Source organism: Drosophila rhopaloa, unplaced genomic scaffold, assembly GCF_018152115.1.
Source record: "Drosophila rhopaloa isolate 14029-0021.01 unplaced genomic scaffold, ASM1815211v1 contig_115, whole genome shotgun sequence".
NCBI classification, from domain to species: domain Eukaryota; kingdom Metazoa; phylum Arthropoda; class Insecta; order Diptera; family Drosophilidae; genus Drosophila; species Drosophila rhopaloa.
The window spans coordinates 1,981,677-1,999,477 of record NW_025334990.1 but is presented as its reverse complement, the minus strand read 5'-3'; the positions used below and the strand labels follow the sequence as shown (position 1 = coordinate 1,999,477).

Here is a 17,801-nt window from a genome sequence, read left to right as displayed (position 1 = left end):
ATATTTTCCATTAATTACTGATCAAATAGAGGAGCCTTTCCCGTGTTGTTGTTACCGATAAGGTACTTGTACTTGTGTATCGCACATTGTTTGCCATGTGTCAAACATCACTTTCCGCTGACTGATATCGAACTCCACTCGAGTCAGTCAAGTGCCAGCCGTTGAAGCCAACGATTCCGGATTTCGAATTCCGGATTGGCGTCTGCAGCTGTCAAATCGGGAATCTCAATAGAAGTCATGGCCATGAAGCTGCCGCACGGACTGTCAAAATCCGTACTCTTCACGCTGCTATGTGTCGCCTTAATGTCAGCAGTCCTCACGAACGGTATTTCCACCGGTTTTTTCAACCACCTAACCACCCAACCACCCATCCAAATCCTAACCTAACCCACTAAGTGGCACTGAGTGCTCGCTTAGCAGGTCGTTTTCCGTTTAACTTAATTAGCTGTTTTATTGCGAAATGGCCGTTCTACGACTCATAACTCAGCGGAAATTTAGCGAGAAAAATCAGGTGAATTTGAAATGTTCTTGGCACTCATTTTTCCTCATTTTTCTCGACATGGACATAGACCCCCATTCGATTCACAGAACTGTGCCTTGCGTTCTATTCTTACAATTCGGTTCGGTTCACTTCGTTCTGTTTTGTCGAGTTCAGCTGTCGACGTCACTCGCCTGTGACCGCATTCAAATTTATTGATTGCCTCACAAAAGATGATACAAATCATTTTTCATAGATCTCCGAGTACCCAGTAATAACCAAGAGCTGTTCCAGACACAGTGGAATGGGAGGCGTTAAAAGCCAAACCTTTGTTGGGAGCAAACTGAGGACACTCAGGCTCAATGATTGTATTTGCAATGGAAGCATAAATGTAAATTTCATATTTCATATTTATGGGAAAGCATTCATTAAAGCCCAAACTAGATTTACATTGTTGATAAAGCTGCCCAAAGCTTAAACTTAAGAAATTTATTTAATTGTCAGTAAGACGCTTTAACAATACATCACTCTTAAGTAATTTTTCTTTGTTTGTATATTCTTAAAGCAAGAAGTTAACTTAAATCAAATTCTCACTTATAGTATTTCTAATCTATCATTTCCCAGAAAATATTTAAAGACATGAGCAATCTCATGACGGTTATTTGATTTATTTAAAATTAAACAACAAAATGTTGAATATTTTGGCCAGTTGGCAAATAATGCGACACCTCTTGCATTATGCGCACTATATTTATTTATATGAGCCAGCCAATAATTAATTAGTGCAAATATCAGATAGTTTGAATATTTTCGGCAACTATATACTGATTATATTTATGTACATGACTAACCGCTTGATTCCCACAATTTCGTGACATTTATTTAGAGCAAAAATCAGATAAATTATTTGAATATTTTCACCGATTTCTGCCCATTGTGACTGTTTCCACCGAGGCGATACAATGTGCTATCTTTCTAATACCGCGAACCGCATCGAAGCGTGCCAAGAACGATCCTAGTGGCTAAACTTTTATGCAGAACTCATAATGCACAATCGCACAGAAATAGAACTGTTTGATTTTGTGGTAAGAGCATAGGATTGCGATCCCCACCATCTCAATGCCTTTTGACGGCTACCATTGTCGAGGGTCGGCCAAAAGTCTCGTGTCATCAATCCGTTTACACATCTCGGGCCGACTGTGGCCACTAGTGGGGCCATTGACGTCATTGTTATTACACAAAAAGGCCGATTCAAATATAGAATCTGCTTCGTGTACGCATATAGCCGGCGATACATGTCGAGGACGTTGTCGTGCCACTTGGCAAATAGACAGAAAGTCTGCTGCCAGATTTCTCACTTTAATTCAATTAATTATTGTGTTTTTATAGATGCTAATGTTTGTTGTTATTGCATCCACTGCTGGGGGGTGGCTATTAATAAATTCTAAGAAAAGCACAGCGACAACGCGATCATGACGATGATCATCAAAATCAAATTTAAATTCGAAAACAACGAAACGAAAATGAAAACGAAAGGCAACGTCATGACCTCGTTCAATCCTCTATTATATGTATATCTATCATTTATTTTGCAGCGCTCGATTGCTATGCGTGCACCTATTTGGACGGGTACAGTGATACCTCCTGCTTGAACAATGCCAGTGCAGTCAGAGCGATCAACTGCACCAGGAAATACTGTGTGACGATGCGCGTGGAGATGAGGGTAAGTGTGGATAAGCCTAACTAACCAACAGATGTACCTTGGTATAGATTAAGATATATTATTCCCAAATTAACAGAACATATTAAAGATAAAAGGTGTGTCCTTGATTTACGTTCAAATACTTTGCTTTAAGCATGTTGTATAATATTTATGCTGTCTAGAAATATACATCTTAAATGTTAAACTGTTGGACTGACAATATTTTTCATAATTTTCCACTGAAAGCTTAAAATATACTTGTGTTAGAATTAAAGATGTAATGAGTTATCTGCACTTGGGTAGGATAAAAAGTACAGAAAATAAGAACATATAGGTACAACTACCTACTTTCCTTCCATCACTGTGTGCGGAAATTTATTGGAAGCCGGAAAAACTTCTCCCTGGTCGTAAAATGCCCGTGGAACGTGCCACAAATGTTCCCAAGCGCCGGCGAACGGGAATTGCAGAGCGTTTAACTCTTCACGTACGCCGGCAGCCATCTGCAGACACACTCCCAATTCGAGCTGCCGCAGCGCAGCTGTTGCGGCAACAAAGTAACACATGGAATGCCTGATTTTTATGCATCGCTCAACTTTGTTTGGCTAAATGTTGCCACAGCTAAAGTTTCGCCCCTTTCTGAAATTAGCGACTCTCACGTAAAGGACAAGCAAAACTAAAAGAATGAGATGGAGCCATTAAATCGTGCCAGCACTCTACTTCGACTAATTGAATCCTGAACTGCAGTTTCTGCTGGCCCACGCGGCGTATGAGTAATGCGAGCTTTAACGCTTAAATGACTGAAAAAAGCTTAGAATAGTAGTTCATTTAATTAAAAAAACTATTACAACTAAGTTTATTTTGAATTATATTCATGCCTAAGTTCTATAAATTGCTAGTTTAATTTAAGCACAAAAATTCTAGGATAATATGGTAACACTAGATCTATTTGTAAAGTTTTATTTTGTTAGTTAAACAGTTTTGAATTTCTGACTTGACTCTCGCATTTTTTGTGTCTGTTTCTTGATTTTTCTTCATTTCTTGATTTCAAACAAAAGAAATAATCCTCGAAGGATTAAATATTTTTTTGCAAGCGTGCAGCAATCAAATGCAGACGCTTGATGAAGCTCCACTCATTGAATACATTCATGGTATTGACGGAGCTTGTCTGGCTTTAATTTTCACCAGTAAGCAGCTCAAATCAAAAGAGACCGAGAGTCGACGAGAAAGTGGGCGTAAAAAAAGCACAAGAAGCGAAAACAAAGTGCATAAAAAATCCATTACCATAATTTAATGGAAAGCCAGAAAGGCGTATAAAGAGCACCACATACAGAGACACCCATCGAGTTGACATAGCCGGGATCCCATCCCGTGGCTAGAAGGCTTAGGCCAGCTTACACCCCCACAAAGTCAACTTTGTCGCCTCTCTTCTTCTTCTTTTACCAGCTTTTACATAACCAGATGAGGTTTCAAAATTTGCAAGTGCCTCATTAGACGGGCCGAACTCGCTGATTGAATTTTAGGGGATCAAAGACGCCAACGGCCAGCTCAGGGCTTGATTTGAAACTTATGTTATTCGCGTTGCCAACAAACTGCAATGCAATTAAAACTTTGTCCGACTCTCCGGCACATCCACATCCACCATGTGTCCCCTGTGTGAACTTTGTTTACGCATTAGCTTAGGGGCCATAGATTGCTTCGGTGCCGCACATCTGCAGTCCCCCTTTTTGGGGGCATGGCGCATTAATTACTTTGCCCGCTGAAACGAGGGCAAATGCAAATTCGATTCGCAGATACGGAATGCAAATAAGCCCTTGTGGCCCAGTGTGATGATTGGTGTGGATGCGAGTACCATTAATCAGTGGCGCAGATAATTGTAATGTGGATTCCCTATTTCCATTTCCATTTTAGCGCAACTCGAGCAAGGTGATGTCCTTTTTGCGCGACTGCCAGGACGAACCCGCGGTAAGTTACATATGAATACACCTCTTTATTTTCTTTTAATAGATTAAATTTACCAATTGCAATGCTAAATTTTCCATTTGAAAAGCTTAAAATTCATAGAAATTCAAATTTTAAATCAAGTTCTGTTTGGTTTGTCTAAAGATAATCAAATAAGGGTATTTCTCTTCTCCACAGATGCTTTATGGAAACATACCAGATGAAACGTTTCGCACTTACTACTCATCCTGCCAGCAGAACCGCTGCAATGGGCACAATGGACGGGTGAAGAACTCAACAAATGGAACCGACGGCGGTGGAATTCACAATGCCATAGTACCAGGAAAAAATGCTGGCCAAGGGGTGTTTCTATGCCCTTGGACACTGCTCTTTTTGCCTGTCCTGAGAATTTGGCAAATGCATTTGGCACGGGTCCCAAAAATCGCATAGAGATATGACGCTTCAAATACCCTACCACAAATATCCAAATAAATTATATTTTCCATAGTTAAATGACAATAATATTTTGTATAGTGTTTATGATTTAACATCTATGAGACCCAATTAAACATTTTTATGTTATGTTTAAGACAACTTTCAATTGAAAAACCCTACTGATAACCAATTACATGGGCATTAGGCCCGAACACACAAGCTAATTGCTGCGGTTGGGGGCTGGTTATGATGCTTTGACAAACTTTTGCGTGACTGTAAAGGAGGAAGGCTCGCCATGAAACCACAGCCGTAATTGCAGCGACCGCCAGGCTTTTAGGCCATCATCATTGGATCAAAGGTCGTCGGCACTTCCGGCATGTCCACGCGCTCAAGAGCGAATATGAATTCCAGCTAATGGCGCTCTACGGCGACGTTAATTGCGTGTATCTAATGGATTCGCTGACATCTTTACGCAATGAAACACGAAAACTCAAGTGCAAATTGGACTGAGCAAATGAAATTCGTTTGAAGGCTGCGCCAAATGCAGGCCAGTTAGGGATGTCTTTGGCCCCTCAATCCGGTTATAGATTGGGTAAACACCAGCTTAACTGTTTGCTCTGCCTCATTTGAGTTGCACCGAATAAATCTGAGAATTTTTTTGAGTCCTTGACTTTTTGTGTACACATTTGAATTTTTGTTTGCCCAGCTCCACGCATTGAAGTTGCCATGTGTAACGCCCGCCAGTTTCCAGTTTCGATTGACACGCTTTTGGCGCTGGCGACGCCGCTTTGCTTTTGGCCAACACGACAGCAAAAAGCAAACAACAAACAACCAGCCGCGGCAACAACAAGGACAACAGCCAAGATTGCCACCCCACTGACATGACAAGTGTGCGAACCCGCCCCCTCCGCGTTTCCCGTTAAATATTATTCCAGGCCAGACATCAAAAATCGAATCTCAATCCCAAAATGGCGAAACAGCCGGACATGGGCTCTAAAAAATGGGACAGAGCACGGCTTTTAAAAATAATTGATGGTATTTGAATGAGGTGGAATGTGTCACTTTATTAACTTGTAAAGCTTATAAATATTCCTAAACAATTTTGAAGAAAAACTTTAAAATTTTAAAAAGTATATTGCAAAAATTACATTTAAAACTACTAAAGCTTAAAAAAGCATAAACATTTTGCATGAATTAAAATAAAACTTAAATATTTGTTATGACTACACAGAAGTTAAACATATTATATAACCAATACAGAAAGTACAAATTTTATTATAAAAAGAAATTATTTCAGGTATTGAGTACTAAACAATCTCTTCTTTAATTTAATATTTTTGATGAGTTGAGGAAAACGAGCGAAATAAAGCACAAGCAAAAAGGCAAAAATTTCATCAAATAAGAAAAAGCACCGCTTTTTAGAAAGTTTTCCCTTGAAAATGTTAATTAATTGTACGGAGCAAGAAGATAAAGCAAAAGAAAAAACATTTATTAAATAATCACTCACACATCCCATTGTAAAAACATGAAAGATAAATAAACTTTTTTCATTACAAGATGACAAATTCCTGAGACCAAAACTCGGAGCATTCGCTAATTAAAACGTTTTCGGTCACGTGAACCAAGATGTACAAACAATTATTTGTAATTTTTAAATTAAGACAGCAGCAGGAATGCAAACATCAATGTGGCGGGAAGCAAAAGAGAACAAGAAAGGAAAGCTAACTTCGGGCGGAGCCGAAGTTGAAATACCCTTGCAGAACATTCTGTAAATTATGTTCTTCAAAATTATTCATATGATGCATTCTTAATACTCATAAAAAATCCCAACTTCCTAACGTTAAAAACACAAAGTAGTGGCATTTCCAATCGTTCAGTTATATGGCAGCTATAGGATATAGTCGGCCGATCCTTATGAAACTTAAAAGGTCGGATTGATTGGCCAAAAATAAAACCCATAGAAATTTCCAACTTCCTAACTTTACAAACACCAAAGTTATGGCATTTCCGATCAATCAGTTATATGGCAGCTATAGGATATAGTCGACCGATCCTTATGAAATTTGGTACGTCGGATTGGTTGGCCAAATATAAAACCCATAAAAAATCCTAACTTCCTAACTTTAAAAATACCAAAGGAATGGCCTTTCCGATCGTTCAGTTATATGGCAGCTATAGGATATAGTCGGCCGATCCGGCTCGTTCCGACTTATATACTACCTGCAATAGAAAGACAACTTTTGGGAAAGTTTCAAGCAGATATCTTTAAAACTGAGGGACTAGTTTGCGTAGAAACGGACGGACGGACGGACAGACGGACAGACGGACATGGCTATATCAACTCAGGAGGTGATCCTGATCAAGAATATATATACTTTATAGGGTCGGAAATGTCTCCTTCACTGCGTTGCAAACTTTTGACTGAAATTATAATACCCTCTGCAAGGGTATAATGAGGGTACTTAAGAAAAGCCTGAATTTTGGGCAGGAAGTAATTTTTACTCGACAAATATTGACTTGATCCCAATAGCAAGACAGCAGCAAGAAATAAGTTGAAAGCATTCCTGCAGTCTTGAGGTGCTCGGATCCCAGTGAAATGTGGGTGTCGAAAATGGGCGGTGGAAGATGTTCACTTGACAGTGGCCACCGCAGCGGACCATAAACAACGGAGACACTCGAAAATGGCTGGCGGTTGCGGTTCACTTTTCCCCATTCTTATTTGCAGTTTTCCAGTCCCCGCAGAGCTCTGTGGAATTTTACTTTTCCCTTCTGCACATAGAGAAAATAATGGTGTCCATCAATAAATAACAACTAAATTAATTTATTGTGGAAAAATCAAATTAAACATAAATCTTAAATAAATATTTTCTAAAAAACAATACTTTTATTTCACGTTGGTTTTTAATTTTAACAAAGAGATAAGGTGCTGTAAAAAAAGGCTTACAATTAAATAAAAATGTTATCAGTCACAATAAACACTTATAAGTTTCTGTATCCTTTAAAACACAAGTTCTTATTCATAATACAAAATTCCCAATTAGGGTAGCTTTGTTTATCTCTGTGTAAACTGTAATAAAGGTGTGCTCGCTGCAGAAATTGTAAATTCACTCGCCACGAAATGGGGGCGCCGCAAATTGTGGACAGTTCTCGGGGGATGGGGCTACATTTCTGAGTCAGCGGGTTGTCTGCGCTTGATGTTCTGTGGGTCTGCTCTGGGGTCGGGGAATTGCAAATAGTTCAGTCGTCCGATTGTGATTCCTTGGTCTGGTTATGGCCAATCGCCATCCAACAATGGCTGAGTCAGTGCGTTGAACTTTTCCGTCTGGACAGCGAGTCTGGATGGTTTTTTCCCCCTCCGGGAATTGGAAATAAAATAATGGCACAAAGCGAGCGAAATGCGTGCCGGAAACTATGCAGCCCTTGTCTGCAATTGCCAATGCATTTGTAATTGTCTGGGCACCTTGCCCGATCCGGGGTATATCGTCCTATAAACCCGACAGTTTATTCCACCCAAAAAGGAAGAATGGGGGAACACTTCTCATTCATGATAAGTAGTCACCGATACATATCCGCATCTATAGATATGCCTCATCAAATAAAACTGAGCATGTGTTATAAAATCCATTTTGACAAAATCCCCGCAATAATAATACAGATGAAAAAAAATTTATAATCGGCAAAAAAAAAAACAGCAAAATAAGATAAAAGGCCGAAGGCGGAACAGGCAAAAGTGAAAGTCACTTGATTTATGCCTTCTCGGGAATCTTGGAATGAGGTGGGCGCCAAATAAACCTGGGAAAGTGGAACACTTTTGGAAAAGTGGGCGTGGTTGCTGCCCAGAGGCACGTCCGCGTCTCCTTGGCTTTTTGCACAATTTTTCGTATACAATTTATTCAGTTGTTTTCATTGTGGGTTACCAATGAATAAAATATGAGGAATATTCTAGAAGTTGTGCCAAGTTTTTTCGGTTTTCTTGATAAATGGAAATTTTAATCAGTAATTAAAATTAAATAAATAAAGGGCATAATTTAAAATTGCGGTCAGGTGTGGTAGAGAAAATCATGTTTCTATAAAAAATGAAATATGTTCAATAGAATTAGTGTTACAGAAGTGCGGTTTTTAATTTTACAAGTCTTTAAAAATTTAATAACCATTTTTTTCGTAATATTATAGATCGTAAAATTTTTTGTTTTTTCAGGGACCAAAACATATTTTTTGTGAGCGTTTTCTTTGGAAGAACTAATGGGTTTTATGCACCCACCTCGGCAGATTTCAATAGACTTTGTGACGCTTATAATGGAAGATCATAAAAGTTCTTTAAATATAAAAGTCTCAATATTTATACCCTTGCAGAGGGTATTATAATTTCAGTCAAAAGTTTGCAACGCAGTGAAGGAGACATTTCCGACCCTATAAAGTATATATATTCTTGATCAGGATCACCTCCTGAGTTGATATAGCCATGTCCGTCTGTCCGTCTGTCCGTCTGTCCGTCTGTCCGTCCGTCTGTCCGTCCGTCCGTCCGTTTCTACGCAAACTAGTCCCTCAGTTTTAAAGCTATCTGCTTGAAACTTTCCCAAAAGTTGTCTTTCTATTGCAGGTAGTATATAAGTCGGAACGAGCCGGATCGGGCGACTATATCATATAGCTGTCATATAACTGAACGATCGGAAAAGCCATAACGTTGGTGTTTTTAAAGTTAGGAAGTTGGGATTTTCTATAAGTTTTATTTTTGGCCAATAAATCCGACCTACCGAATTTCATAAGGATCGGACGACTATATCCTATAGCCGCCATATAACTGATTGATCGGAAATGCCATAACTTGGGTGTTTGTAAAGTTAGGAAGTTGGGATTTTCTATGGGTTTTATTTTTGGCCAATCAATCCGACCTACCAAATTTCATAAGGATCGGCCGACTATATCCTATAGCTGCCATATTACTAAACGATTGGAAATGCCATAACTTTGGTGTTTTTAAAGTTAGGAAGTTGGGACATTTTATGAGTATTAAGAATACATCATATGAATAATTTTGACAAATATAATTTACAGAATATTCTGCAAGGGTATATCAACTTCGGCTCCGTCCGAAGTTAGCTTTCCTTTCTTGTTCTTATTAGTGTTGGTCCCCAGTTTAATCAAAATTGTTTAAGGTTACAGGCAATATTTCATAGTTGTTTTAAGTCCCACAAAATATTGTACAAAATCCTAGTGTTCGATTGGAAAAAAGAGATGTTTAAAATCACGTGATTAGTTTATTTGCCAGAACTTGTTGACAATTATTTTTTAGAAACTAGACCAACAAACACACCATCAACCGCCCACTCGGTGAAAATTTTGATGTTTGAAGGATGCCCTAAAAAAATGGATGGCTATGCTGGTCCAACTTATCTTCTGCGTCCGTTTGCGGACTCTGTAAATTTTGTAAAAATAATTGCTTCGCTCACCGATCTTTACAGAAATGATTATTGATGAGCACTGTGGCCTATTTTATCAAAATCAAAGCGGACGCGACAACGTCACCGTCGCCCGCCAATGAAGCGTGAAATGCGGACCGACATCGCGGGCAAAGCGCCAGCACACATTAAATCTTGCGAAAGTTTAACCCGCCCAGCCCAAAAAAAAAACCGCCTAGCACACCTTTGGACGGACTGTAGACTATATGAGTTGGGGAGGAGGATAGATTTCTTGGCAAGTGCCGAAGAGCCGATGACGTCAAACGGCGGCAGTTGGCAGACTCTTCGCCCCAGACCAATTTTTGACCAATTTTTCAATCTGTTTTTATATAATTTGGTAGGCACGCTTAGGTGGCCTACGTCTCCAGGAAATCCCCGTGAATCACCCGGAGGACGGGATTTACTCGTGAGCCGTGCCAAGGGGATTGTGTAAACAGGAAAGTCGCCGAGGAATTCGACGGGGAAATGCCAGGAATGCCAAAATATTGATGGAAGCCAAGCCGAGAGGCTTTTAGCGTCGCGTGCCAATCGCCGAAGATCCGTTAATGTACATCGGAATATCTGGATGTACTGTGAATGAGTGGTATATAGATATAAAGCGAGTGTAATTCCATAGCTGACAGCGGGCGGCATTATCATCTAAAGGCGACAACAAAGATCTCCCGCTGAATGACCAGACACATTTATTTGTTTACACAGCTCGGTTGCCGTTGCCGTTGCCTCATCTTGACAATCAATTAATTTCCGACCACCTCCTGTCCCCCGGGAGAACTCCTGGCGTCGACAAAGGCAAGTGGCGTCGTTGGTGCTAATTGTTTTTAATGAAAATTGCTAAGGATTTAATAAGGAAGGCACTACAAATGGATTTTAAAAGCCATTTCAATTATGCCATAAGTTTCTCATCAATCTGAGTGGTCACTACCACAACGATGACGTCAAAGATTGCAACACAGGCCAAGTCCCATGCATTTTGTCTATATACTCATATATATGCTTGTGATTTTTATCATCTTTGTCTGCGCTTAAGTTCACTGACATTCTGGTCAGACTGCAAGCCACGAAAATAGTTTTCCACATTGTAATGAGCTTCAGAGAACAATAGAAATGTGCTGAATTCATTCCGTTAATGCTTTTTTTGTGTTATTTCAGTTTCATTTCAGATTTGAGCTAATTAAAATTTGGCAAACATGTTTCCAAGCCAACAAACAAAACCGAAATTTCAGCGGCCTGTCGACAAATTTGCACTTCGCAAATATTTCCACAATACGAATAATAAATACTGAAAAAGGAGGTTAACCAATTTGTTCGCTTGCGGCTGGGAAAAGTGACAACGGAAAAACAACGGGGGGACATGGGTGCTTTTTATACCCTTGCAGAGGGTATTATAATTTTGGTCAAAAGTGTGCAACGCAGTGAAGGAGACATCTCCGACCCTATAAAGTATATATATTCTTGATCAGGATCACCTCCTGAGTTGATATAGCCATGTCCGTCTGTCCGTCTGTCCGTCTGTCTGTTTCTACGCAAACTAGTCTCTCAGTTTTAAAGCTATCGTATTGAAACTTTGCACACACCCTTCTTTCCTTTGCACGCAGTATATATGTCGGAACGGCCGGGATCGGCCGACTATATCCTATAGCTGCCATATAACTGATTGATCGGAAATGCCATAACTTTGGTGTTTGTAAAGTTAGAAAGTTGGAATTTTCTATGGGTTTTATATTTGGCTAATCAATCCTACCTACCAAATTTCATAAGGATCGGCCGACTATATCCTATAGCTGCCATATAACTGATTGATCGGAAATGCCATAACTTTGGTGTTTGTAAAGTTAGAAAGTTGGAATTTTCTATGGGTTTTATATTTGGCTAATCAATCCTACCTACCAAATTTCATAAGGATCGGCCGACTATATCCTATAGCTGCCATATAACTGATTGATCGGAAATGCCATAACTTTGGTGTTTGTAAAGTTAGGAAGTTGGAATTTTCTATGGGTTTTATATTTGGCTAATCAATCCTACCTACCAAATTTCATAAGGATCGGCCGACTATATCCTATAGCTGCCATATAACTGATAGATCGGAAATGCCATAACTGATTGATCGGAAATGCCATAACTTTGGTGTTTGTAAAGTTAGAAAGTTGGAATTTTCTATGGGTTTTATATTTGGCTAATCAATCCTACCTACCAAATTTCATAAGGATCGGCCGACTATATCCTATAGCTGCCATATAACTGATAGATCGGAAATGCCATAACTTTGGTGTTTGTAAAGTTAGGAAGTTGGGATTTTCTGTGGGTGTTATATTTGGCCAATCAATCCGACCTACCAAATTTCATAAGAATCGGCGGACTATATGATATTGTTTTCCATTTAGAATCTGTCGTCGATTCATTTTTATACCCTTGCAGAGGGTATTATAATTTTGGTCAAAAGTGTGCAACGCAGTGAAGGAGACATCTCCGACCCTATAAAGTATATATATTCTTGATCAGGATCACCTCCTGAGTTGATATAGCCATGTCCGTCTGTCCGTCTGTCCGTCTGTCTGTTTCTACGCAAACTAGTCTCTCAGTTTTAAAGCTATCGTATTGAAACTTTGCACACACCCTTCTTTCCTTTGCACGCAGTATATATGTCGGAACGGCCGGGATCGGCCGACTATATCCTATAGCTGCCATATAACTGATTGATCGGAAATGCCATAACTTTGGTGTTTGTAAAGTTAGAAAGTTGGAATTTTCTATGGGTTTTATATTTGGCTAATCAATCCTACCTACCAAATTTCATAAGGATCGGCCGACTATATCCTATAGCTGCCATATAACTGATTGATCGGAAATGCCATAACTTTGGTGTTTGTAAAGTTAGAAAGTTGGAATTTTCTATGGGTTTTATATTTGGCTAATCAATCCTACCTACCAAATTTCATAAGGATCGGCCGACTATATCCTATAGCTGCCATATAACTGATTGATCGGAAATGCCATAACTTTGGTGTTTGTAAAGTTAGGAAGTTGGAATTTTCTATGGGTTTTATATTTGGCTAATCAATCCAACCTACCAAATTTCATAAGGATCGGCCGACTATATCCTATAGCTGCCATATAACTGATAGATCGGAAATGCCATAACTGATTGATCGGAAATGCCATAACTTTGGTGTTTGTAAAGTTAGAAAGTTGGAATTTTCTATGGGTTTTATATTTGGCTAATCAATCCTACCTACCAAATTTCATAAGGATCGGCCGACTATATCCTATAGCTGCCATATAACTGATAGATCGGAAATGCCATAACTTTGGTGTTTGTAAAGTTAGGAAGTTGGGATTTTCTGTGGGTGTTATATTTGGCCAATCAATCCGACCTACCAAATTTCAAAAGAATCGGCGGACTATATGATATTGTTTTCCATTTAGAATCTGTCGTCGATTCATTTTTATACCCTTGCAGAGGGTATTATAATTTTGGTCAAAAGTGTGCAACGCAGTGAAGGAGACATCTCCGACCCTATAAAGTATATATATTCTTGATCAGGATCACCTCCTGAGTTGATATAGCCATGTCCGTCTGTCCGTCTGTCCGTCTGTCCGTCTGTCTGTTTCTACGCAAACTAGTCTCTCAGTTTTAAAGCTATCGTATTGAAACTTTGCACACACCCTTCTTTCCTTTGCACGCAGTATATATGTCGGAACGGCCGGGATCGGCCGACTATATCCTATAGCTGCCATATAACTGATTGATCGGAAATGCCATAACTTTGGTGTTTGTAAAGTTAGAAAGTTGGAATTTTCTATGGGTTTTATATTTGGCTAATCAATCCTACCTACCAAATTTCATAAGGATCGGCCGACTATATCCTATAGCTGCCATATAACTGATTGATCGGAAATGCCATAACTTTGGTGTTTGTAAAGTTAGAAAGTTGGAATTTTCTATGGGTTTTATATTTGGCTAATCAATCCTACCTACCAAATTTCATAAGGATCGGCCGACTATATCCTATAGCTGCCATATAACTGATTGATCGGAAATGCCATAACTTTGGTGTTTGTAAAGTTAGGAAGTTGGAATTTTCTATGGGTTTTATATTTGGCTAATCAATCCTACCTACCAAATTTCATAAGGATCGGCCGACTATATCCTATAGCTGCCATATAACTGATAGATCGGAAATGCCATAACTGATTGATCGGAAATGCCATAACTTTGGTGTTTGTAAAGTTAGAAAGTTGGAATTTTCTATGGGTTTTATATTTGGCTAATCAATCCTACCTACCAAATTTCATAAGGATCGGCCGACTATATCCTATAGCTGCCATATAACTGATAGATCGGAAATGCCATAACTTTGGTGTTTGTAAAGTTAGGAAGTTGGGATTTTCTGTGGGTGTTATATTTGGCCAATCAATCCGACCTACCAAATTTCATAAGAATCGGCGGACTATATGATATTGTTTTCCATTTAGAATCTGTCGTCGATTCATTTTTATACCCTTGCAGAGGGTATTATAATTTTGGTCAAAAGTGTGCAACGCAGTGAAGGAGACATCTCCGACCCTATAAAGTATATATATTCTTGATCAGGATCACCTCCTGAGTTGATATAGCCATGTCCGTCTGTCCGTCTGTCCGTCTGTCTGTTTCTACGCAAACTAGTCTCTCAGTTTTAAAGCTATCGTATTGAAACTTTGCACACACCCTTCTTTCCTTTGCACGCAGTATATATGTCGGAACGGCCGGGATCGGCCGACTATATCCTATAGCTGCCATATAACTGATTGATCGGAAATGCCATAACTTTGGTGTTTGTAAAGTTAGAAAGTTGGAATTTTCTATGGGTTTTATATTTGGCTAATCAATCCTACCTACCAAATTTCATAAGGATCGGCCGACTATATCCTATAGCTGCCATATAACTGATTGATCGGAAATGCCATAACTTTGGTGTTTGTAAAGTTAGAAAGTTGGAATTTTCTATGGGTTTTATATTTGGCTAATCAATCCTACCTACCAAATTTCATAAGGATCGGCCGACTATATCCTATAGCTGCCCTATAACTGATTGATCGGAAATGCCATAACTTTGGTGTTTGTAAAGTTAGGAAGTTGGAATTTTCTATGGGTTTTATATTTGGCCAATCAATCCAACCTACCAAATTTCATAAGGATCGGCCGACTATATCCTATAGCTGCCATATAACTGATAGATCGGAAATGCCATAACTGATTGATCGGAAATGCCATAACTTTGGTGTTTGTAAAGTTAGAAAGTTGGAATTTTCTATGGGTTTTATATTTGGCTAATCAATCCTACCTACCAAATTTCATAAGGATCGGCCGACTATATCCTATAGCTGCCATATAACTGATAGATCGGAAATGCCATAACTTTGGTGTTTGTAAAGTTAGGAAGTTGGGATTTTCTGTGGGTGTTATATTTGGCCAATCAATCCGACCTACCAAATTTCATAAGAATCGGCGGACTATATGATATTGTTTTCCATTTAGAATCTGTCGTCGATTCATTTTTTTTTTTATGAACTAGTTAAAACAAAGGATTGATGCTGGTTTCCGTGATATTTATTATGAATCCTCACATACTCAGCCCCCTCACCACGACAAGGTCTCAATCCACGAGAGGGAAATATTATAATAGCTTAATCTATATTGCACTTTATAAATAACAAATTTATCACAATCTTTAAACAATATAATAATCTATTTCTATTTTACTTAGATATATACAATTCAAATAAATAAATAAGTTAATAAATTGATAAATAAATTAATAAACAAATGTTAATATCTATATTTAAGAAAAATTCCATCATGATGACTATAGCTCGTTTTGTATGTAAGAGCAACAGCATTCCTCAGCTCATTTTCAGCAAATATCCAATCAATTTGCGTCAAATGTTTCGTTGTTGCAGAATTATTGATTGGAATTAGATTAAATTCATTTAAAGCTTCCTCGAGTCGATCAGTGGTTGTGGATCTGCAAATATTAAAATCTCCTAATATAACCAATTTGCCATTATTTTCTAAGCTGCGTATCCTTTCTACGTCCGACAGAATTTCATTACGAAATTGTGCTATAGGAAACGTTGGATTCCTATAAACAACAATGAAGGATGTATTAATATATTTGAATGCAATTGATTGGTATATAGTTCTTGAGCTCGAAGACTTATTTGTCTCAAACAAGAAAACTACATTTTCGGCAATATTTTGCTTGGCATAAATAATAATTCCATTTTTGCCCATACCATTCAATCGATTGCTATCAATTCTTCTTATTATGTCGAAACCTTCTGAAGAAAAGTCTTCGCTGGGAAGAGTCCAAGTTTCGACAAAACAAAGAAAATTTGCAGAACAAATAATAGGGTCGTTAAAAATATCTTCGCGATGGCTTCGAAGAGACTCAACATTATGGTAATACAGGGAGATGTCTTCGTTTCTGTTAACCACAAACTCATAATGCGTAGTCAAAAACTTTTCCTCTCTTAACTTTTGAAGTTCGTCTTGGACATTTGGAGCTCCAAATCTTGTTGGAGGAACAAAGTCGCCTAGAAGGAAAAGTCCTGATGCGCTAGTGGCTCTGCTGCATCCAACATATAACGAAGCTCGCTTGATGCCTCTTTTAAGATGCACGGCGACTTTGCTATATGTTGCTCCTTGGCTTTTGTGGATGGTAATAGCCTCAGCAGGAACAATTGGAAATTGTTTTCGGTCAACAGAAGCATGCTCCGATCTTCCACATTGAAAAACTCGAGAGGCTTTTACTATTGGAGTCCATTCGGGATCGGGACTATTCCGAACCTTTGATCTGGCGATAGTGCCAACCGTGGGTTCAAAAAATTTAATCCAAAGTCGCGTTACTAAATTTGAGTCATTCACTAAGCAATGGTCAATTAGCATCAGCTGACCAGTTGCTCCATTTACAAGTCCGTCACTTGTGTCTATATTGACGGTTACCATATATTTAGCAGTTGTTTTGAGATGAAGAGCATATGGCAACCCCTGTGTTTCAGAGGTTTTCATATTTTGAGCATATCTTAACGTGTTTTCTCTGTTTCGTGTAGATATGTTCGCAGTTTTCACTGTATCAACAGCAGTGGAAACCAACTCTTCCGTCCCAATTTGCGCTAGTTTTAGGGAATTGTAATTATTAACTTCTTCGTTAGAAGAAATTAAATGAATGGCATCATCAGGAACTTCGCTGGGTGAAACAACTCTTCGTTTAAGGAGCTTTATATCTGCAATTATCATGCAAGCCTCAGATAAATGATTTAGGGCTTGAGCAAATGCATGGTCGCCTTTTTGGCGCATTATTTCTGTGAGCTCAAAATACTTAAAGTTGCTCCATAAGCTATTTCCGCTATAAGGATTTAATGTCCTCTCCGAAAATATCCAACTGGGGAAAGCTGCTTTAGATCTCCAAAAACTATAATTGATTTTCCACCAAAACTTAAGTCAGGGCTTCGGAAAATTTGACGAAGCCGTTGATCCAAAAATGAAAGCATCTTAGAACCAACCATAGAAACTTGCAATGAATTGTATTTAAACTTTCATTGCTTAAAAATCTTAAGGGACCTGAAGCATGATTAATTGGAAGAGAAAACACTGAATGTAGAGTCAGTCCTCCAATTCTAAAAGCAGCTTTTCCAGTCGGAGCACATAATAAAACCTTTGCTGAATCCGTAGCACCAGGAAGCTTATTTGCTCGCCAAGTCACAGACTGATAGATGGTAGAAATCAGTCTGCTTTTTCCTACACCGG

General features: G+C 38.7%; 2 protein-coding genes across 2 annotated transcripts in view; one reads left to right on the top strand and one right to left on the bottom strand.

The window, feature by feature from the left end:
* Positions 1 to 17,801, bottom strand: part of LOC108037015 (pneumococcal serine-rich repeat protein) — a 52,547-nt gene that overhangs the window by 21,648 nt on the left and 13,098 nt on the right. The window lies entirely within an intron of this gene.
* LOC108037014 lies at positions 168 to 4,684 on the top strand. Its single transcript, XM_044456540.1, has 4 exons — positions 168 to 325; positions 2,074 to 2,201; positions 4,089 to 4,142; positions 4,317 to 4,684. Exons 1-4 carry the CDS (start codon positions 238 to 240, stop codon positions 4,566 to 4,568), a joined length of 522 nt encoding a protein of 173 aa, XP_044312475.1. The 5' UTR covers positions 168 to 237; the 3' UTR covers positions 4,569 to 4,684.

Bases quoted from the DNA above. Each gene is read 5' to 3' on its own strand.
- LOC108037014 (XM_044456540.1), top strand. From the start codon at position 238: ATGGCCATGAAGCTGCCGCACGGACTGTCAAAATCCGTACTCTTCACG. The intron at 326-2,073 runs GTATTTCCACCG...TTTATTTTGCAG, and splicing joins GTCAGCAGTCCTCACGAACG to CGCTCGATTGCTATGCGTGC. The intron at 4,143-4,316 runs GTAAGTTACATA...TCTTCTCCACAG, and splicing joins ACTGCCAGGACGAACCCGCG to ATGCTTTATGGAAACATACC.